Consider the following 22,005-nt stretch of genomic DNA (forward strand, 5'->3'; position numbering starts at 1 on the left):
TTCTCTTCCTGCTTTGCCACCCAGGGGCTGCAGAGCGGAGGGAAGCCATGGATGCTCTGGGCTTGCTGCCAGGGCTGGGGACGGACCTTGAGAGAACAATCTGCTTTCTGGGAGTTTCGGGGGGGGGGGTGGTCGGGGAGGAATGTGAAGCAGTGTGAGAAGCTGCCCTTGAGTCTTGGCCTAGGCCCTGCAGGCATCAGTACTCCAAACCAGCTCTGGGGTGCTCAGTGGTCCTGTGGACAGTGGGGATCGGGGTTCCTGAGCTTCAGGCCAGGAGACATACGTCAGTGATTTTGATTTGATGCTCTGTAGCCACCTGGGTGGCCCTAACACCCACCAGGGAGCTGGATGCAGCGGGCTATTTGCCTAGATAGCCAGAGGGTGGATGGAAAAAGGAGCAACCCCTTCCCCAGAAGGAGCAGGAGGTGAACCTGCTCCTCCCAGGGGGAGCAGGAGGTGAACCCCTCATGTCTCACAGAGCCCTGTTGGCCTTGGTTCAGTCCACCCAACTCCCCTTAACAGGACCCTCAATATGAGTCTGGAATTATCTCCAATATAAGTTTCAGTATAAGTCTGACTTAAGAGAATATAGATTCTGCCAGGCACTGGTGACTCTTTCCTGTCATACTAGCTACCCAGGAGGCTTAGACCTGAGAATACTGACTCAAAACCAGCCTGGGGATAAAAGTCTGTGAGGCTCTTTAATTAACCAGCAAGAAGCTGAAAGTGGAGGTGTGTGTGACTTAAGTGATAGTCAGCCTTGAGTGAAAAACTAAGCAAGAGCAAGAGGCCTTGAATTTAAGTCATAGTACTGGTAAGCACCTGCATGTGCATGTACACACACACAGAGACACACATACACTTCCAGTCACTAGGATCTCTATAGTAGGTATAGTAGGTTATGGAAAAATAAATAAATAAATATATATATATATACACACACACACACACACACACACTCTAACAATCTCAGCACTTTTCTGGAGAGCAGCAGCTGAACTCCTCCCTCTGGTTTTCTTCGTTGTTGTTTTGTTTTGTTTTTCCTGTGCTGGTACTGAGGCTTGAACTCAGGACCTGGGAGCTGTCCCTTAGCTTTTTTCATTCAAGTCTGGTGTTCTATCACTTGAGCTACAGCTTCACTTCTGGCTTTTTGCTGATTAACTCCAGATAGAATCTCACATGAGCTTTCCTGCCTGGGCTGGATTCAAACTTTGATCCTCAGATCTCAGCCTCCTGAGTAACTAAGATTATAAGCATGAACCACCAGCATTCTACTCCCTCCTCTAATTTTGTCCCTTTTGGAGAGAACCAGTACAGGTCTCTTATTCCTAGCCTGCTTATAAATCAGTTCTGTAGGCACCTGCATGGGAAGAATTGCCTGCCATCTTGGTTTTAGAACCAACTGCTCCCTTCTGCTGCTTTCAAGGCTCAGTGAGCTAAGGACACTAGCATAGCCAATGACTGAGATAAGGATGCTCAAAAAGAAGGCTAAGTGAATGGCTGGAATGGTGAATGGATGAACAGATGAAGAAGAGGCACCTTAGAAGCATTCATAGGTTCAGAACATAGGTTTGTTACCAGCATCAACAACTCTAGTGAGGCCATGCTCATTGTCTCAAGTCTTGGAAATGAGGAGTGGAAACAAGACTTTAGATCCGGGCACTCATCTGACCCTGTTTCCCTGTTTGCCAAATAGACAGAAGTCCTGTATCTCCGTCACACAGAGCGCTGGTGACAGAAAGTAGCAGACATAGGCCCGGATCTACTCCACAAACTCAGATCATTATTGTCATTGTCTCAGGTGCCTAAGAGTTCCTTTACTTTTAGCACAGTGGCCGATGATGAGATAAGGGAAATTACAAGATGGTTTCAAGATGACACAGTCCCCAGTCCATACTTTGCCCCTATCATCCATCCTGGCCTAAGGCCACCACTGCCCCACTGAGCTGACTGCCAGACCATGGCAAGGATGTGGGTGGATGACACACTGGTATATGCAGTCCACAGATATGCATGCAAATTGACAAATGGAACTCTCTGGAGGACTTTAATAAGGAAGCATGTTTTTTGTTTTTTTGTGTGTCAGCCTTGAGACTTTCATTAAGGGCATGGATGCTGTACTTGAACTCTTTTGCTCAAAGCTAGCACTCTAACATTTGAGTCACAGCTCCACTTCTGACTTTTTGGTACTTTATTGGAGATAAGAGTCTTATACACTTCCTTGCCTGGCTAGCTTCCGATGTAAGATCCTCAGATCTCAGCCTCCTGAGTAGCTAGGATGACAGGCGTGAGTTACCGGCATCCAGAGTATGTTGTTTCTATAACATTGCTCAAATCATTTTTGTTGGAAAGGGGGAAGTATTAAGAGTGACACATGCATCATTGTACACGTGTCCTGGAAGCATGTATTGCATCCTTTCCAGTGTCTTCAAGGGCAAGAATGGCGATTCTTGGAAGATACTGGGGCTCTTGCATCTATGGGTAGATGTAATCTCATTTCCACCCAGAATCCATTTATTTATCCTATGCAGCAGAACCAACCCAATTGAATACAATTTATTTCAGAAATCACTCCCTCGATTAGCACTCAATCTGTTGGATAAAAGCACCCGGGAAAAGTGTGCTGTTCAGACTTGTGTAGGAATTTACAGCTGCCTCGTTCTGACTGCAGGCCGTTTCTCCCGCTGGTACCCCTTTGCTTTCGCTGCACGTAGGCCTGTCCGCACATGCAGGCCGGCGCCCCAGGACCACCGTGGCCGCAGCACCGCTCCTACACAGGGTCCAGCAAAGTGGCCTCACAGGGACATGGCCAGCTGCCGTCTCTCCATCTCACCCTTCACATGGAAAGAATTACTGTCTGTCCCCAAACGTAGTCATTAAAATGAGCAAAGTAACAATCATTGAGTTATATATTTTTTTAAAAATAAAAAAAACGTTCTCAGCATTTAATTATTGGTTGTGGCATGAGAGGATTTAGATAAGTTGATAATGCCGACTTTATGTAATTTATTTTTACTAGGCAATTACAGGCTGCATTACATCCTGGCAGCAAGGTATTGTGGGGCATCTTATTAAGCATAAAGCCAGTAAACACTGATGAACAATTTTGCTGAACTAGGCATGCAATTTAGAAAGCAATAATACACAAATCCAATTTGGTACACAATGGATACCATGGCACGTCAGCACATGTAACTATCACAGCCTGCAAATTAAATTGGGACGGTCCTTTTTTTTTTCTGCAACAGCACAGGCTAAGATTAAATATATTTTCCCCCTCAATTTAGCAAGTTGCTGACCACAAATATAAATATGTGTGTATGTGTGGCCCGCTGCATGAATGTGCATGGCCTCATGCATGAAGCTGCTCTGATGTTCTAACTCCTCTCCTGCACACTCCCAGCAGGTCGCAGATGGGAGAAGAACCTGGCCTTGAGTCGAGAGCTGGACATCAGCCTTGCGTTGACAGGCAAACCCAGCAAGGCCAGCCCTGCGCTGACAGCCCTGGCTGTGTCCAAGTAAGTGCAATCTGGTTTCCCCAGGCCGCCAGCAGAGGGCGCTGTGACCACCCTAGCCAAATCCTGTCTGCTGTGGGCCAGGCCCTGCTGTCAGGCAGGCCCACCAGACAATCTCCAGGCCACATGGGGCCTTGGGAAGTAGTGTTTATTTAAGTGTCATACACAGCACTTGGCTCCATGATTTTAGCCATCAGGATGACCCAGTGGAAATTGTTACTATTATCCAATTAGCTCTCCACATAGGAAATACGGTCCCAGGCTGTGCCGACAGAGGCAGGGCCGAGTTTGCTCTCTCAAATCCCCAGCATCTCCAACTTTCTCTGTACTTCACTGCTCAATTGCCCCTGCTGCCCTGGTCAATGTCGCCTCCATTTCTTCCAATGCAGACCCCAGCTCCCCAGCTTCAGGGAACTGAGGCCAGGAGGGACTCCATATCATCCTGGATGGAGCCCCATTTCTCCTGATTGCAGGCTGATATATGCAGTCCTCACAGGCTGATTCCCATGCTCTTGTCTTTTCTTTTTTTTCCAAGAAACCAGACCAAACTCCTGGTTGGTGACGAGAAAGGGAGAGTATTCTGCTGGTCTGCAGATGGGTAGGTGGAGGGAGGTGGCTGGAGCCCCCAGCACCGAACTGGGAGGGAGCCTTGGGGGTGACAGCAATGGTGGTATGGAGGTTGCAGTCCACCCAGAGGAGCTTCCACTGCCTCCCCCACCCAGTTCCTAGAGAAGAGGCGGCCTCTGGGGTTCCAAAACATCTCCAGCACCACGGTCCTCCTGCACAAAGCATCAGCGCACACGTTCATGCTGGAAACCGACCTGTTGGTGATGAGCTGCACATGGATACACAGACACCCCCCCCCCTTACCTGGGGCTTTGTGCACAGAAAACGAAATGGGATTGATGGATAGAAATTGATGGACTAGGTCCCATTGTCTTTATTTTATTAAAGCAACTATTTTTCAAATACAAAAATGCTTGAGTTCTAGATTACCATTGTTCTCACCTCATGTCCAAACCTCTACCCAAGAAAAGCAGGTGTGAACAACCATTGCTCCACAGCCAGCATCTGCAGCTCAGCCAGAGGTTAGTGATGTGGGTTTTGCCCCCAGGAAGACACGAGGACCCCACAGACAGCATAGGCTGTGTCCCCAGCCAGGTTGTAGCTCACCCAGCTCTTCCTTGGATCCTCCCTGCATAGAGAGCAAGCACCCCTGCCCACACAGGATTTTGAGCTATCACGATCTTAAGGGATCTGTGAAATTTGTTCTCTTGAAAACACCTGCTGTAGTTCCTTGCCTCCTTCCGTGGAACTCTAGTCCCTTCTGGTGCCTGGCAGCCCAGGGACCATCTAGTCTCATATGTCATCCCCAGCCCAAGACTTTCAAGGAAATCCATGTGCATATTGAATGAAATCAAACTCAAGTGGCTGCAGAGGGGTTTGAAGAAGTTATATTTCTCAGCTTCAATTCTCCTCCCAGAGGCTCTCTGCCCATATTTCTCCAAGCTCTGCAGAGGCCTTGATGGCCAACCACACTTAGTGTCTCCTAGGCCTAGCGATGGCAAGGAAATGAACTTGGTGTCTGTGGCCTCTGGTCTTCGGGCCTGTAAGTGGACAGGGAGTCAGCTTACAGATAAACAATATTCAGAAAGGAGAAGTATATGTAAAAAACATCATTAGTCAGGATGTGCTAAATCTGCACTTTGGGACCTGCAACCTTCACCGCTCAATGGCCCCCACGGTCCTCCACAATGTCTTCTCCATTTTTTCCAGTGCAGTTCCCAGCTTCAGGGAGATGAGGCTGTAGTATCCCATGTAGTCTTATTTATCTGGAAATTTCGAGATCTTAGTAACAGAAAGATGGAGGGGCGCCCCTCCCCTGATGGGGCTGGCTATCACCTGGACCAGGTTGGTGGATCACAGCACCTCTGCGCTGTCTTCCTGTTGTGTCCCCTCGTCAGCTGAGTCCGTAGCACACCTGCTTCTCCCTGCGGTCTCAGGACAGGGAGCTTGTGAGGGTCTCCCAGCAGTGTCAGTCAGGGATCCACATTCCACTGATCTTCATCTCCCAAGCTGACTCTCACCCAGCCTAGGTGCCTCCTGGGAAAGCTGTCTAGGGACACAAGGCCCACCTTCCCCCTTCTATCATCCCCCATGCCAGCCCCAGTGAATAGAACCCCAGCCCTAGCTCCCCCTGCAAAGTCTCAGCTCTGGTCACCTTCCCAAGGCATGCTGTGGTCACCCATCCATCACCGAATGCTTTCTACATCCTGACATCCAGGGAGGGTGATTGGCAACCCTGCCCCATGATCAAAGGATGCCCAAGGAGAGAAGTGGCATCATGGTGGACACTGGAGTCTTTCCAAGACACAGTTTTACCCTCTGAGGGTCCCCCAGTCCCAAACTCAGGTTGTGTCCCATCTGCACCAGGACAGGCCCACCTTGCCTGGGACATGATTACTCTCACAAAGCGTTATCATTCATAGGAAATTCAGACTTAACCACAGGTACTTGTTAATCTATGTAGAGGTCACCTACCCTACTCTAGCCACATCTTAGAAGCAGGGGAAGTTTGTGGCTGGCTGGGGACCTAATGGGACCCCCAGAAGCTCCGTGGGGGTGGGTAAGTGGCTTGTGTTATTAAACTGAAATGCAGAAATGGGCACTCATGGCGGCCCTCCTGGAGCTGGCCCAGTTTCAGGGCCTTCTGGATCCCCTTAGCTACCTTCCAGGGCTCCACAGCTTCCCACTCTGCCTGGGTCCCTCTCCACCATCCACTCCCCAGGTTCCCAGAGAGCAGCTCAGTCCCCCAAAAAGGACAGCAGCTGTCTTCTCCCAAGCATGGCCAGCAGCCAGGAAGCTGGTCTTGAAAGCCAAGCCACAGGCACTGCAGCGAACAGGAAGATTGAATTTGACCACATTGAAATGCAGCCAGGCAGGGCACATTGGGGAGGAATAGAGTCTTCATATGAAAATCCTGCATGAGATTGGTTTAGCATAAAATCCAATCCTGTTGAACCCAAATCAGTTTTGCTTTAGTAAGTTTGTAAGTTCACATCACATTCCCAGGTCGGTGTGTGTGTATGCATTTGAATATGCATTTGCTCTTTTCAGATTATCTCTTCTAATCTAGAAAACAGCCTGACGTCCCTTCAATTCTTCCTGGTAACCGGGTTGTCTTCCCCCAAAGTTCTAGAAGCTTAGGGAATAGTGTTGTCCTGTCTGTCTGAGGACCAGTTGATAGAGGCACCCTCTGTGTCCGACCCCCTTGACTTCCACTTTCTAGAAATCCACCACAATATATACACAGCACTGTAAGGACGTGCGGAGGGAGTGGGTTTTTGGTGTTGAATTGCTTTTTAGCCCTGTGGTCTTCACCCACGAGGCTGGGCCCCGAGCACTTCTCACTGACATGGCTGAAGATAGTACCTTTGCTACATTCATTTATTCCCTCCCTTACTAGTGTGGAAAGATGGTGCCTGGTCTGTGCCAGCCAGGGGTCCTGATGGAGAGAGGTTGTGTCCAGATGCACACTTTGTGTGGCCAGCTCTGTGGTCACAACTCTGTGATCACTGCTCTGCCCTACACCATAGGATGGAAGGGACAGGGCCTGTCCAAGCCCTTCTGGTAGGCCAGGGGCAGAGGCTGGTGAAGGCCCAGGCCTTGAACCCATGTGAATCCTGTTCCTTTGCGCAGGTCGCAGACAGAGGAAGTTAAAACAGTGCCTGTGCTGGCTTCCCATGGCTCACGCCTATAATCCTAGCCATTCAGGAGACTGATATCTAAGGGTTTCAGTTCAAAACCAGCCTGGACAAGAAAGCTTGTGAGATTCTTATCTCCAATTAACTCCCAACAAATGCTGTATGTGGAGCTGTGGTTCAAGTGGTACAGTGCTAGCCTTGAGCACAATAGGTCAGGGACAGTACCCAGGCCCTGAGTTCAAACCCAGGACAGGCCCAAAAAGGAAAAAAAAAAAAAAAGAATAGTTTTCACATAGGGACCTGAAAAGAGAGAAAAGACTTCGTTTCCTTCCTTTTCCCTCTCAGAGCCATTAATTCAGTTATTTGCCAAGTTTACCTCATTCCCACACCATCTTCATGGTTTGTCTCTGTCATCTGTACAGTTGCTTCTTAGTATTTGTTTTAAATGCCATGTTTCAATGTTTGAACGTAAACCTCATCTAAGCATCATGTATCTGTGGAATTCCAGGCTGGAGGCAGTCTATAGTTTGCTAACTACATGAAAATAAATGAAGAAAGCTTGTCTATCTACAAGAGCTCGTGGGGTCCCTGACGGTGCTCTGAGCAATGCCATCTCTGTCCAAGGCCCCGGGCAGACACTCCATTTTGTTCAGGGACATCAGAATTGCAAGGACATAATGCTGCAGCACAGGTGGCTCCCGTGAACCCTGTTCTCTCGAGGCCCAGAAGCAGACTCCTGATCTCAGGACCTGACTTCTGGGAAGGACAGTTGCTAATGTGGGCTTCCTCTGTGAAACAGAAGTGGTGGAACTTCCATTGGAGGGCTGCTGTGCGCATGTGTGAGAACCCAGGCTTGCCATGCGCCCAGTCCTTGGCAGTACAGCGGTGATGACAAAAGAAGCAATAATGGTTGCTCTGTGATACTGGTGCTTCAACATCAGCAGTGGTGTGCGTATCACTCAAGCCAGGAGCCTCCATGGCATCCTTGAGTGTATTCCACACTCACCAGCCACACCCAGTCTCTCTAGACATCTCAACCCCAACATAACCAGAAATCGAAACCAAGCTCTTAATAACATTCAGAACCACATCAGAAAATGTGAACTAGGCTAGGTGCCAGTAGCTCATGCCTGTAATCCTAGCTATTCAGAAGGCTCAGGTCTGAGGACCAAAGTTCAAAGCTGGCCTGTGCAGAAAAGTCCTTGAGATTCCTATCTCCAGTTAACCACCAGAAAACCAGAAATGAAACCGTGGCTCAAGTGGTAGAGCACTAGCCTTGAACACAAAAGCTCAGGGACAGCACTCACGCCCTGAGGTCAAGCCCTAGGATCCACACACAAACGGTGAACTACTTAGGAATAAATAATGACATAATGTAAACTACAGTACAGTACAGGAGAATTGAGGACCTCACTAAATGGAAACTGTACAGTAGCCATGGACCAGCCTCAAACTAGATATTGTTAACATGTCAGTTTCCCCACAGGGAGTTACAGACACAACGACTCTCAACTGAAATCACAACAGGCATTTTTTGGTAGAAATTGACAGATTCTATAATGTGTATGCAAATATCAAGGGATTAGAATAACGTAGAACCTAAAAGCATTGGATAAAGCTAGAGGTCTCCCCCTACTTCATTTCAAAACTGTGTGTGTATGCACGCACCTGTGTGCATGTTCTCTCGTGTATGCATTGGTGCTAAGCTCCACATGGGCGCTCTCCCTGAGCTTTGTTGCTTAAAGCTGGCACTCTACCACTTGAGCCACAGCTCCACTTCTGGATTTTTTCTGAGGAGTTAATTGGAGATAAGAATCTCATGGATGTTCTTGCCCAGGCTGGCTTTGAACTATGATCCTCAGATCTCAGCCTCCTGAGTAGCTGGGATTACAGGTGTGAGCCACGAGCACCCAACAATTTCCGAAGTTTTTACAAAGTTAGAGTAGTTAAGACAGTGTGCTGTGGGCCACAGATAGCTTGGTGAACTTATCAGGTTTTAAAAACTGACCTGCCTATGGCTGGTAGATATCAACAAAGATGCCAAGATCACACAGAAGAAAACAACAGAGGTCCATTATCCAATGACATTGCAGCACTAGGTAGCTACATGCAAAAAAAAACACTCGTGATCCAGACCTCACACAGTGAAACAAACACATGCTCTTAAATGAACCATAGTCCTAAACGGGATACCTACAATTACAAGAGTACTAGAGGAATTGTCCTCTGTGACTTGAAATCACTCAAAGACTCCTACTATTCACCATCAAAAACAGAACCCAGTAGGAAACAGATTAGACAAATTAGATGAACTAATTTAAGATCTGCTATTCTTGGAAAGACACTGCTGAAAAATGGGCACAAAGGTATTTACAATAAAAATGAACAAGAAGCCCAAAGGTATTTGCAGATCACTTATTTGACCAAAGACTTGCATCCAAATTATCATGAAGGATTTCTAAAAGTGAATGATGAACGGGGCACCAGTGCTCACACCTGTGATCCTAGCTACTCAGGAGGCTGAGATCTGAGGATCCTGTTCAAACCCAGTGAGGGCAGGAAAGTCTGAGAGATGCTTTTATTTCCCATTAGCCAGCAAAAGAACTGGATGTTGGAGGTGTGGATCAAGTGTTAGAGCACAAGTCTTAAAGGAAAAAGCCAGGAATTAACCTAAGATCTCAGTTCAAGCCCCAATACTAGCCTATGGGTGTGCACCTTCGTGTGTGCACACACACATACACATACACCACAAAACAAAGCAAAAACAAAACAAAACATTGAAGTCCAGAGGTCCTGGCCCTGCCGTTTTCCATGCCAGGATGTGCTGGCCGAGGCAGGGGTGCGCTATGGGCACCCTCGCTCAGACGGGCTCTCTCGCTGGCCATTGCTTCTGTCCCAGTGAGGCTCAGAGACTGTACTCTGACATGATTAAAAAGATGCCCCAAGCCCAGGCAGGAACCCCTCGTGCCCCCCACCCCCCACCCCCCCACAGCAGCCTCCTCCACTGGAGAGCCACTCCAGCTGGCAGCCAGGCCACACACGGGGCTTACTGTGAAAAATAACACAGATGGCCAGCCTCGCCATTTCCTGTACAACACATAATTAGGTTAGATAAGAAACTAGCTGTGTCTAAGTGCTATAAATGTCTATATTAAGCTCTTTGGAAAGTGCCGAGCACTTTGACATTTGAGAGTTCAGAGTAATTGAGGTATTGAAATAAAATTGCTTCTGTTATTTAAAAGGTCATTATCGTCTTCAGCTAGATAGATGAAGACCATTTTCCACTCTAGTGAGCCGTTCTCTCTGGCACAATTAGTGTCGCTTGCACGGAGGCCTGCTAGGGAGACTCCCTCCCAGGCAGCCCCCACCCAGCCCGGGGGAGCGGTGCAGACACACAGAACACCGGAGAAGTGGGGAGGACACGCCTGCCATGCGGCACCCCGTGGCACCTGCGGGGGACCAGCCTTCGCACAGGTGCATGCTGCCAAACAGGGTCTCATTCTCACAGGCATCTGTAAGGATTCGAACCCAAATCAGAACAGATGAACCTGGCCTGAGGCTGGTCATCCAAAGGGAAACAGCAGGGGGTAAGCCAATGGGGCCAGGAAGGACAGCTGTGCAGTGAGCACTGTGCCAGGAGTATGCCTGTTCCTGGGCTGACAGCATGAAATGCTATGGTCAGCTCAAGAGAAACTCTGTGTGTGTGTGTGTTGTATATGTGTGTGTGTCACAAAGGAAAAACCTTAGACTTAGGGAGCAGGAAGGAAGCACCGGGAAGCACTGGAAAACTGAAGGCTTTTAAGCAGCTCCCCAGGACGGAAGCCCTCCTCAGCCTGTTGAAGGCCAGGTAGTTTCACCTCATGCCTCACCTCATGGCCTGGCCCCGCCCCGCCCCATCTAAGCCTTGGACTTTTCTCAGGTTCATCTCAAGTGATGTCCGCCAGGCTGTGTGGGATAGAAAGGTTTGGACAGTGACCCAGGCCAGGGACACCAGCCGAGCAAGGATGCCGGCTCCCAGGGTGGCTGCTGGCAGCGATGCCGGGCCTGGTGGGGAGGGCTGGCCAGTGCCACAGGGGCAACAGGCCCCACTGGGTCTTGTGACTCTGTGAGGGTTCAAATCAGGAATCAAGTCTGGATCTCAAATCATGCTTTGCAAACATCGCCACTGGAATGTTCCAGACAAAAATTGAGGCTTTTCTTTAATATTCATTAAACCACCTCAACTCCCTTTATTCCCAAATATCATGATAAATCAGTAGAATTTTTTAATGGTAGAATGTTTTTAACTACAAATTACTGCTAAATTTTATTTGTACTAGAATCACTTTATATTCTCTCTCTCTCTCTCTCTCTCTCTCTCTCTCTCTCTCTCTCTCTCTCTCTTATTTTTGTGCCAGTACTGGGGCTTGAACTCAGGGCCCAAGCTCCATCCTTTAGATTTTTCACTTGAGCCATTTCTGTGGGGTTTTGTTGCTGTTGTTGTTTTGGGGTTTTCGGGGGGTGGTTAATTGGAGATAAGAGTCGCATAGGCATTCCTGCCTGGTGGCTTTGAACCGAGATTCTCAGATCTCAGTATTTCAAGTGAGCCACTGGCACTCAGCTATATACTTGGTTATTGTTAACTTAGTATCTCACACTTTGTGAAGGGGCCTTTAAGAGAAACTCTTGGTTTTCAGCTGCTCTTGCAAGGGAGGCAATGGCATTCTAGGTCCATTCTGTGCAGCCATCACAGAACATCTATGACTCAGCAATATACAAAAATAAAAATGATTTCTTCTAGTTTGGGAAGCTGCAAGGCCCAGACCTTTGGGCCACACTCGCAGGCTGGAAGGCAAAGGCGAGAGAACCTTGCCCCAGAGTGCAGCACCTCCATGCTGTGAGCTTTATAATTAGCATTACTTCAGTCATGACCTAAACACCTCTCACTAGGCCCCACCCCCTAGCCACTGTGGCATTGGGGATTAAGTTTCCAGAATGCACTTTGGAGGTAATACATTCAGAGCTTCGAATATGGTGGTGACAAATCAGCCAAAGTGTATTTGTTGGATACTTGCCCTGTAAGAGACGCTGTGCTGGTGGAGACTGAAAAGTTGAAAGGGACATGCATTTCTTGAAAGCGGGGACTCAAACACTTTTGCACCTCTATGCACAGAAGCACTGTTAAGCGAAGGCAGAGGCAACACAAGTGTTCAATACCAAATAAATGAATATGGATGGTGGAATATCATTCAGACTTAAAGAGGAAAAAATCCTGACCCAAGCTAAATATAAGTGATCTTTGAGAACATTATTGCCTAATAAAATAAGCCAGTCACAAAAGACAAATATTGTTGGGCACCAGGGGCTCATGTCTGTTATCCTAGCTACTCAGGAGGCTAAGATCTGAGGATTGAAGTTCAAAGTCAGCCTGAACAGGAAAATCTGTGAAGCTGTTATCTCCATCTAACCACCAAATAGCTGGAACTGGGGCTGTGGCTCAAGTGGTAGAGTGCTAGCCTTGAGCAAAAAAGGTCAGGAACAGCAGACAGGCCCTGTGTTCAAGCCCCAGGACCAGCGCCCCCCCCCCAAAAAAAACGCATATAGTACATTATCTAACTTACATGAATTTTCTACAACTGTCATCTTCATAGAGACAGATTCCAAATGATGGTTTATAGGGTCTAGGGTTTGAGGCAACGATGGTCTATTGTTTAGCAAGTATCAAATATCAAAATAATGAAGAAGTGCTAGAAACAGATGGCAGTGATGATTACATAGCGATGCAAGTGTAAATAATACCACATAACTACACACATCAATTATACACTTACAGATGAATAGGATAAGCCAGACATTGGTGGATCACATCTATAATTCTAGCTACTCAAGAGGCTGAGATCTGAGAATTGCAGTTTGAAGAAAGCCTGAGCAGATGAGTTTGAGACTCTTATCTCTAGTTAACTAGCAAAAAGCCAGATGTGGAGTTGTGGCTTAAGTGGTAGAATGGACATATTTTATATTACATGCATTGTCCACAATAAAATAGTTTAAAAATGAACATGTTTTTTAGTTGAGTCAGTATTGCATGTGGCCTGAGGCAGCAGGTTACAGAACTCAAAGGTTTGTCCTACTTGGGTGCATGTCTATGCCTTAGGCTGTCAGTGTGTGGGAGTTCTATAGCGTTAGCAGAGTCACTCAGAGGCACCCAGCCTGACTGAGCATCTCACACACAGCCAGGGAAAGCCAGTGACGGGGCGCCACTGGCGGATGAAAGACAACTTGATACAGACACAGAGCAGGGGAGGGATGGGCTGCGCAGGTGAGGGGGCAGCCAGGACGTCTGTGTGTTTGCTAAAGAACCAGGAAACTCTTCCTCAAGGAGAAAACACTTCACAAAAACAGTGCTGGAAATGCTGTAGATAGATAGGGCCTGTTTAGCATGTGGGAGGCCCTGGATTCAAATCCCAAGTACCACATTAAAAGAGGGTTGACTGGGTGCTGATGGCTCAAGCCCAGAATCCTAGCTACTCAGGAGGCTAAGATTTGAGGCTCATGGTTCAAAGTCAGCCAGGACAAAGGAAAAAAAAAACTTGTGAGATTTTTATTTCCAGAAAAATCTGTGAGATTCTTATTTTCAGTTAACTATCAAGGAGTAAGAAAGAGGGCTGGGGATGTGGCCTAGTGGTAGAGTGTTTTCCTCAAGCACCACATATACAGAAAAAGCCAGACATGGCACTATAGTTCACGTGGTAGAGTGCTAGCCTTGAGCAAAAAGAAGCCAGGGACAGTGCTCAGGCCCTGAGTTCAAGCCCCAGAGCTGGCAAAAAAAAAAGTTTAGGGCTGGGGATATAGCCTAGTGGCAAGAGTGCCTGCCTCTGATACACGAGGCCCTAGGTTCGATTCCCCAGCACCACATATACAGAAAACGGCCAGAAGCGGCTCTGTGGCTCAAGTGGCAGAGTGCTAGCCTTGAGTGGGAAGAAGCCAGGGACAGTGCTCAGGCCCTGAGTCCAAGGCCCAGGACTGGCCAAAAAAAAACAAAAGTTAAAAAAAAGAGAAAGAAAGAAAACAAAAGAAAGAAGAAGAAAGAAAGGAGAGAGAGAGAGAGAAGAGAAAGGAAAGGAAAGTGGAGGTTTGTCTTAAATAATATAACACCAGCCTTGAGTGGAAAAGCCAAGCACAAGTGCAAGGCCCTGAGTTCAAACCCCAGTACTGGCAAGTGTGTGTGTGTGTGTGTGTGTGTGTGTGTGTGAGAGAGAGAGAGAGAGAGAGAGAGAGAGAGAGAGAGAGAGAGAGAACACATACACACAGACACATACATGTGGAACTCAGGGAAATTCAACACAACAGGATGACCCTTTTCAATCTGTGGGCAACTTGCAAACACAAGCTACCCTCACTACCTTGTTCTAGAGTTGGAATTTCACCTGAGAAAACACAACATTCTGTTCTTCCATTTTTAAGATTTCTTTTGCAATGGTGGGCCTCCTAAGTTCTTCCATAGAAGTATGCCTGCAGCTTGCCCTCCTACCCTTGATGCCAGTACTGGAGCTTGAAATCAGAGCCTCTTAGTCTCACTTGGTTTCTTTGCTCAAGAAGTGGTATTCTAATACTTGAGCCACAGCTCCCTTTCCAGTTTTTGCTGGTTACTTGCAACTAAGAGTCTCACAGACTTTTCTGTCTGGATTGGTGCCAATCCATAATCCTCAGATCTCAGCCTGCCAAGTAGCTAGGATTCCAGGTGTGAGCCACCAGCACTCAGGGCCTTCTTTTGTGAAACTGGACACGAAGGCCGGTAGGACATTATTGGAAGTCGAGGATATTTTCTGTGGTGGTTTTCCGTGCTGGCCTCAGCTGTGGAGCTCTGTCAGTGGGGCTAACCCTGGGCTATCCTCGTGGCCCACAATGGTCTACTGTTTCTCTGGGGAAATCGATGGGCTCCTTTTTGTCCACAGTGGTGCACACCCAGATACCATCACAGACATCAAGGAGACAGCACTAGAGGGCGCCACCACTGCCGGCAGGCTGTGACCATGACGCCCAACGTGTGAGTGCAGGCTGGGCTCCTGGACCCAGCTGAGGGGCCGAATCAGCAGCAGCAGTTCTGCTGAGTGCAGAGGCTGTGGACAGCTTGGCTTGTGGAAGGGGATCTGGACGCCGGCTTCAGGGACAAACAATCTATAAGGGAAAAAAATCCTTGCCATGTAGGCCTTCCTTTTCTTTTTCTTTTTGCTTTTTGGTAAGTTTTCAAAACTCCTTCATAACCTTTCTCCATGTTGTGTTGTACTTTTAAATATTGAGAAGCCACGTGGTGGTGGCACTGGGACAGGCTCAAAGCTGACAAGAAGCCCTCCATGAGGCTCATTGTTCAAAGGAGAGGAGGTGTGTGTGTGTGTGTATGTGTGTGTACGCATGTGTATGTGCGTGTGTATTAGGGATGGGAGGGAGAGGGTCCTGCAGCTCATGACCTGGACGTGGGTTCTGTCCCTGAGCCTTTTTTTCCCCCTCAAAGCTAGTGCTCTACCACTTGAGCCATAGCTTCACTTCTGGCTTTTTGGTGGTTCATTGGAGATCAGAATCTCACAGACTTACCTAACCAGGCTGGCTTTGAACCATGAGCCTCAGATCTCAGCCTCCTGAGTAGCTATGATTACAGGCGTGAGCCACCGGCATGCAGTGAAAGCTGTTGTTTTATGATCCTGTTTCCCAGAGGAGGGCAGTGTGAAGAAGCTGTGGCAGGGCTGCACAGCTGGGAGCATAAAGTCCTGAGTTCAAAACCCAGTGCTGTGAATTTTGCAAAAAGGAAAAAATAAAAAAGAGACAAATTGTAGAGATGAGAGGATTCAATAAGTTGGCTGGAGGTGTGGCAGAAGTGGGAGAGGGCCAGTGTACCAGTGCAAGGCTCTGAGTTCAAACTCCAGTTTTGCCAACAAAAGAAAGAAAGAAAAGAAAAAAGGAGGAAAGAAGGAAAGAAAAATCAGGATTATAGCAAAAGAAAAAAGTGCACATGCAGAAAGATAACTACAAATGCTCTCATCTGGAGATTCAATCCTGAGTCTTGTACGCAAGCCAGACAAAACTTTTGACATGTTTCATTAGTTTAAAACCTGTTGTTGGCACATGATATGCATTCCCATTTTACTTGAAAATGGAATAAAAGGGGGAGAGGGAGAGAATAGCCTAAAAAGATAAAAGGGGATGTTTGGAAATCATGAATGGGGTGTAGAAAAGGCACTTGGCTTGCTGGGAGGAGAAGGGAGACAAGGACCAATTTGAAGCACACAGTCACAGAGATGTCTGCAAGGCCTCCAGTGGCCTTACCACTGTCAATACCACATAGTAGAGTTGCTGCTCAAAGTCCACAGAGAAGCAAGAAGGGTCTAAGAGGCCTCCTGGACAAGTGGCCAAGGAGACCATGCATCCCTGCACACCCAGATCGGCTGGCTAGAATGAAAGAAATGAGTTAAAAGAAACCACCATCAAGTTCCCTTCATTTGGAGATGAGGAGATGAAGAATTCTGGAATTTAGGAAGACTCTATGAAGATCTAATGGATCTCCTTGTGCTTTCTGTACACCTGTGGGCATGCCACAGTCTCCTTTCCACTGTGGCATTTTTCCTGCCTTCTACAGGGCCTATTTCCTTTTAATGGACCTCAGCTGTCTTTTGAAGCAGTAGCAAGAGAAGCCTGGTGTGCCTGCTGCCCTCCCTCCTTGCTCACTCTTGGAGGCCTTGTTCTGAACCCCCAGGGCTCCCCTCATTTCCTGGGTGGCCTGCGGGTCTGTTGAACACTGAGGTCCCCCAGTGGTGATTTCTGGCCCGATGGTACTGCTCACAAAGGCCAGCACCAACACATGGGTATTCTTAATCCAGAAAGGCCCTCTCCTCTGCCTCCCAGAAGTTCTTCACCTTCCAGAAGGTTCTGTTCAGATGGCTGATTCTTTTAGAAGTATGTCCTAAGACTTTCTTTCCAGGGCTGGGATATGGCTTAGTGGCAAGAGTGCTTGCCTCGTATACATGAAGCCCTGGGTTCTATTCCCCAGCACCACATACATAGAAAACGGCCAGAAATGGCACTGTGGCTCAAGTGTCAGAGTGCTAGCCTTGAGCAAAAAGAAGCCAGGGACAGTGCTCAGGCCCTGAGTCCAAAGCCCAGGACTGGCAAAAGAAAAAAAAAAGACTTTCTTCCTGGAAGAATGCAGGACTGGCAATGGGTAACGCTGAGTTGAAGTCTAGCTTGACAATTTAAGGTGTGGCCTTGGGCAGTTGTTTTCGATAACATCAAACCTCATCTCTCAGAGCCACACAGCAACAGTCATGCCAGTGCCTACCATGGCTGCAGAAACATGCCTTGCATGTGACAAATGCTCTGCCTAAGAGTGTCCGTGAGAAGGGTCTGCCCGCTGTGACCATCTGAAGGCAGAGTTTAGTGCCTGGCATAGGATCCCAGAGAAGCCTGCAGAACTGGACTGGAGGGGTGAGCACACTATGTGTGAGATCCAGCCACTGTAGAGCTGACCATGCTTGTGTCCCCAGAGGCCACCACTGGCCATTTTCCCCTACACCCCCATATAGCCCTCTGTTGTGAGACTGGGGCACCACCATACTCTAGGTTGGTAGAGGCAGCACTGGACAAGGGAAAGGGCTTAAAGGGGCATGGGGAAGGGCAGAGAGAAGCTGAGTTCTGATCCCAGTAACCACCATTAAACAAGGCTTGGAGACCTTAATACTGCTTCCAATCATGACCTCACATGTCCAGTGGCAGAAAGAGGAAGGAGACATTTAGTAAACATCATCTACCATCTTTTCAACATTCTACGCCTAAACACCACATCTATGGCTTCGCAGGATGTCCTCAAAGGGCCATGGTAATGATTTGGTCTCTAGGTGACTCTGTTGGGAAGTGAAGGTGGGGCCTAGTGAGGGGTGGTTAGGCCTTGCAGGGACTCTAGAATCCCAGTCTCTTCCTCTTTTTTTCTTTATTCACTGTGTGTGTATGTGTGTGTGCACACGTGTGTGTATGTGCATGGGCAGGGCTTGAAATCCGGGCCTGAGTGCTATCTCTGAGCTCTTTTGCTCTAAGCTAGCATTTTATCACTTGAACCACAGCTCTACTTCTGGCTTTTTGGTGGCTAATTAAGAGTCCCTTGGACTTTCCTGCTTGACTGACTTCAAACTGTGATTCTCAGATCTCAGGCTCCTGGGTAACGAGGATTACAGGTGTGAACCTCCAGCACCCAGCATCTTTTTCACTTCTTACTGGGATGTAAGTAGTCTTGACCTGCCAGAAGATTCTACCATGAGGTGCTGCCCACCAGAGGCCCAAGGCAGAAGGTCCACATGTTCTTGGAGTCTCAGAACCCTTTCCCTTTGTAAATTAATTGATTCTAGTACTTCATGATCACGGTGTAAAATGGACTCACCATGTCAGTATCTTCTGAAAACTGGGGGAGGGGGTGCCCACCTCAGAGATAAAATCTACCACTGTACAGTGAGGCCCCAGTATGGGAGGAGGTCTGGTCAGTCCTCTAGCTGTTCCTCCACTGGCGTGTAGAGACCCACCGTGACACTGCTGGGCTCAGTCCTCACCACACTCACCCACTTTGCTCCCCTCCCGGGGCTGCTCCACTGCGGAGGCCACCATGCTGGCATGCTGGCAGGTGCTCCTGCCAGAGCCACAGCTGGGTTTGAAACACCAGTGGGCACTGAAAGCATAGGTCCCAGCCATCCCAGAGGACCATACAGAGATAATCACAGACAGGAGAAGAAGGTTCATAAGGAGGTTTATTAGTGGGGCCATAGTTCCCACGGGAGAGGGAGCTACATGGCGTCTGCCCCTAATCCTGGTGGCAGCTTCTCTCTCTCTGGGGGTAAAGGGGAAGTAGGTAGGTAGTGAGTAGGAGTGGCTCATTAGGTATGGGTGGATCTGGGGGCTAGTGGGAGGAGCTGAGGACCTGAGGCTAGGGAAGTGCTAACAGGCACAAGGTTCACCTGGGCTCAGCACAAGATTCACCTGGGCTCCATCCTTAGTCCCTTGTTCCAGATCTTTCTAAAGCCAGAGCTTTTGTGGCTGGCAGCCTATGGGGATGCTCTGGTCCCCAGGCCAGGTCTTAGCTCCTCATGGGTTCTGAGGACCTCTGCTCTGGTGGTTCCAGCCATGCTCAGCATGGAGCTCCCCCATGAAGCTGTGATGACTCCTCAACACTGGCATGGGCCCCTCCCTGAAGGTGGTAGCTCAGTCTCATGTTCAGAGCAAGAGGCAAGAGGTGAAACTGGAAAGGCAGACATGGCTCAGGCAGTAAATAAGTGGCTGCTTATCTAGGAGGCTGAACTATGTCCTGATGACTAGAAGCATGGCTTTAGGCTTGATGGGATTGACTTGGCCAGTCTTCATTTTAGGGACCAACCTCTGGAAGATTAGGAGCATAGGAAAAGTCAGAGGTAAATGTGGAGGTTCATGAAAGAGGTAGCCAAGAAGCTGGAGCCATGTGGATGGAGAGGATGGGGAAGGCCAGCAACATCAGGGAGAATTGGGGATCGCAAGGCTTCCAGTCTGTCCATGGGTAGGGGGGCTGAGACTCAGAGACCCCATGTCTCTTACTGCAGATCAACACGGATGCCACTGGCTTCATGAGATGATATGAAAGCGTGATCAATCCAGTGCCTGGAACCTGGTACTTTTCAATAAAAAAAAATAGTAGTAACAAAAGGAGGATGGAGGGGCTGGGAATATGGCCTAGTGGCAAGAGTGCTTGCCTCATATATATGAAGCCCTAGGTTCGATTCCCCAGCACCACATACATAGAAAACAGCCAGAAGTGGCACTGTGGCTCAAGTGGCAGAGTGCTAGCCTTGAGCAAAAAGAAGCCAGGGACAGTGTTCAGGCCCTGAGTTCAATGCACAGGACTGGCAAAAAAAAGGGGGGGGCTGGGAATATGGCCTAGTGGCTAGAGTGCTTGACTCGTATACATGAAGCCCTGGGTTCGATTCCCCAGCACCACATATATAGAAAATGGCCAGAAGTGGCGCTGTGGCTCAAGTGTCAGAGTGCTAGCCTTGAGCAAAAAGAAGCCAGGGACAGTGCTCAGGCCCTGAATCCAAGGCCCAGGACTGCCAAAAAATAAAAATAAAATAAAAATCTTAAAAAAAGGGGCTGGGGATATGGCCTAGTGGAAAGAGTGCTTGCCTTGCATACATGAAACCCTGGGGTCGATTCCCCAGCACCACATATATAGAAAACGGCCAGAAGTGGGGCTGTGGCTCAAGTGGCAGAGTGCTAGCCTTGAGCAAAAAGAAGCCAGGGACAGTGCTCAGGCCCTAAGTCCAAGGCCCAGGACTGGCAAAAAAAAAAAAAAAATAGGAGGATGGATACTCAGACACAGTGCACATGTGCATCTGATTGTATAAAATAATGTTGATCGAAATGATCTCCAGGAAATGGAAACAAGATGGTTTTACTTTGTTGTTGTTTTCTTTTTGTTCTGTCTTGTTTGTTTATCTGTCTTTGTGAAGGTAAAGGGGCACAGAAATGGAAGGACAAAGGATGAACAAATGTAATAGTGATACTCACTAGACACTTTGTGGAGAATGAGTTACACAACTTGTGGGTTGGGATGGGAGGAAAAACCTAGGAGAGAACAAGGGAAGGGGTGACATTGTCCAAAAAAAAAGTGTTCTTTACCTGACTTATGTCACTATAACCAGTCAGTACATTACCTTTACAAGAACAATAAAGAAAAGTTAATAACATAATTCCAAATCAACAGTAACAGCACTCTCAGGGCCCTGTGAAGAACTGGATCCCTCCCTGGGGCTGAAGAAAACATGAAGTGGAGGAGATTCTGCCCTCCCCCTGGAGAGCCCCTGTCGGGCTCGGTAGCCTCTCCCGGCGTGGGGATCGAGACTCAGCTACTCTTTTTACAACTCCCTTTCTCACCCTCTCCCCTAGTCACCCGGCCCACAGATAAAGCTAGGGTGGGGTGGGGGAGCCAGCACCGTCCTAACGCACGCGTGGCCGAAACGAGAAAGCATGCCCGCCTCCTTACCAATAAACAAAGTCAGATGTACGCAAGTCTCGGAGCCAGCTTCAAGAACCAACTAACTTTATTAAGACGGAGGTACCGGGGGATGATTCCAAGAGAAGGGGATTGGCCAGGATGCCGATAGGCTGAAACGTGTCACCTGATCCCCTTGAGCTAACGTCACTCGAAAGCACCGAGCCAGGGCGGGATAGGTAGGCACCGGGCTGGCTAGGCTGGGAGACGCCTGGGCTGGCTAGAGTGTTGGGGGGCTGGGTGCAAAGCCAGTTTCTCTGGTTTCTGACCCAGAGAGAGTAGCCTGCTTCTGCATTCCCCTAAGATCTTGGGGGGAAGGGCGTCAAGTCCTCACCAAGTCTAAAGGCCGGATCCCAACATCTGCCTCTTTTATATTTATTTATTTATTTTTCTTTGAACAGCAGGAGGCGCCCTACTTGAGAGCGTGCCGTGTCTTAGGTTGCCCCCCCCCCAAGGGGAGTCGTACCCGTCTTGGGCTAACGCCCTAGCTCTTCAGGCTGACCTTCCTGCCGGGCTGGCGGGCCCAATGAGAGGACTCGGGGAGAGTGGGATTGGCACTTGAAAGAAAGCCCTGATAATTTTCTCTCATGCCAGCGGACCTCAGTGAGCAGCAGGTCCTAGGGGTTGAGTGACGAACCTCATGGGGTTCCTATATGGCTAAAAGGCCAAAGGCCACGTGGCACCTAGACAGCTCTGGCCCATCGTTTACAATAAGAGACCCATGTGTCTAGCACAGGGCAATGTAAACATAATG

At 48.4% G+C, this 22,005-nt stretch overlaps 1 protein-coding gene across 1 annotated transcript in view; it reads left to right on the plus strand.

The window, feature by feature from the left end:
• The window catches only part of Wdfy4 (WDFY family member 4), a 268,449-nt gene extending 263,551 nt beyond the window's left edge, over positions 1–4,898 (plus strand). The window contains exons 61-63 of the mRNA XM_048339220.1: positions 3,404–3,518; positions 4,051–4,113; positions 4,238–4,898. Of these exons, the coding sequence (XP_048195177.1) occupies positions 3,404–3,518; positions 4,051–4,113; positions 4,238–4,244 (185 nt within the window). The 3' untranslated portion in view covers positions 4,245–4,898. The remainder of the gene's footprint in view (positions 1–3,403; positions 3,519–4,050; positions 4,114–4,237) is intronic.
• Positions 4,899–22,005: the final 17,107 nt, after the last annotated feature.

This window comes from Perognathus longimembris, chromosome 2 (genome assembly GCF_023159225.1).
Source record: "Perognathus longimembris pacificus isolate PPM17 chromosome 2, ASM2315922v1, whole genome shotgun sequence".
NCBI lineage: Eukaryota > Metazoa > Chordata > Mammalia > Rodentia > Heteromyidae > Perognathus > Perognathus longimembris.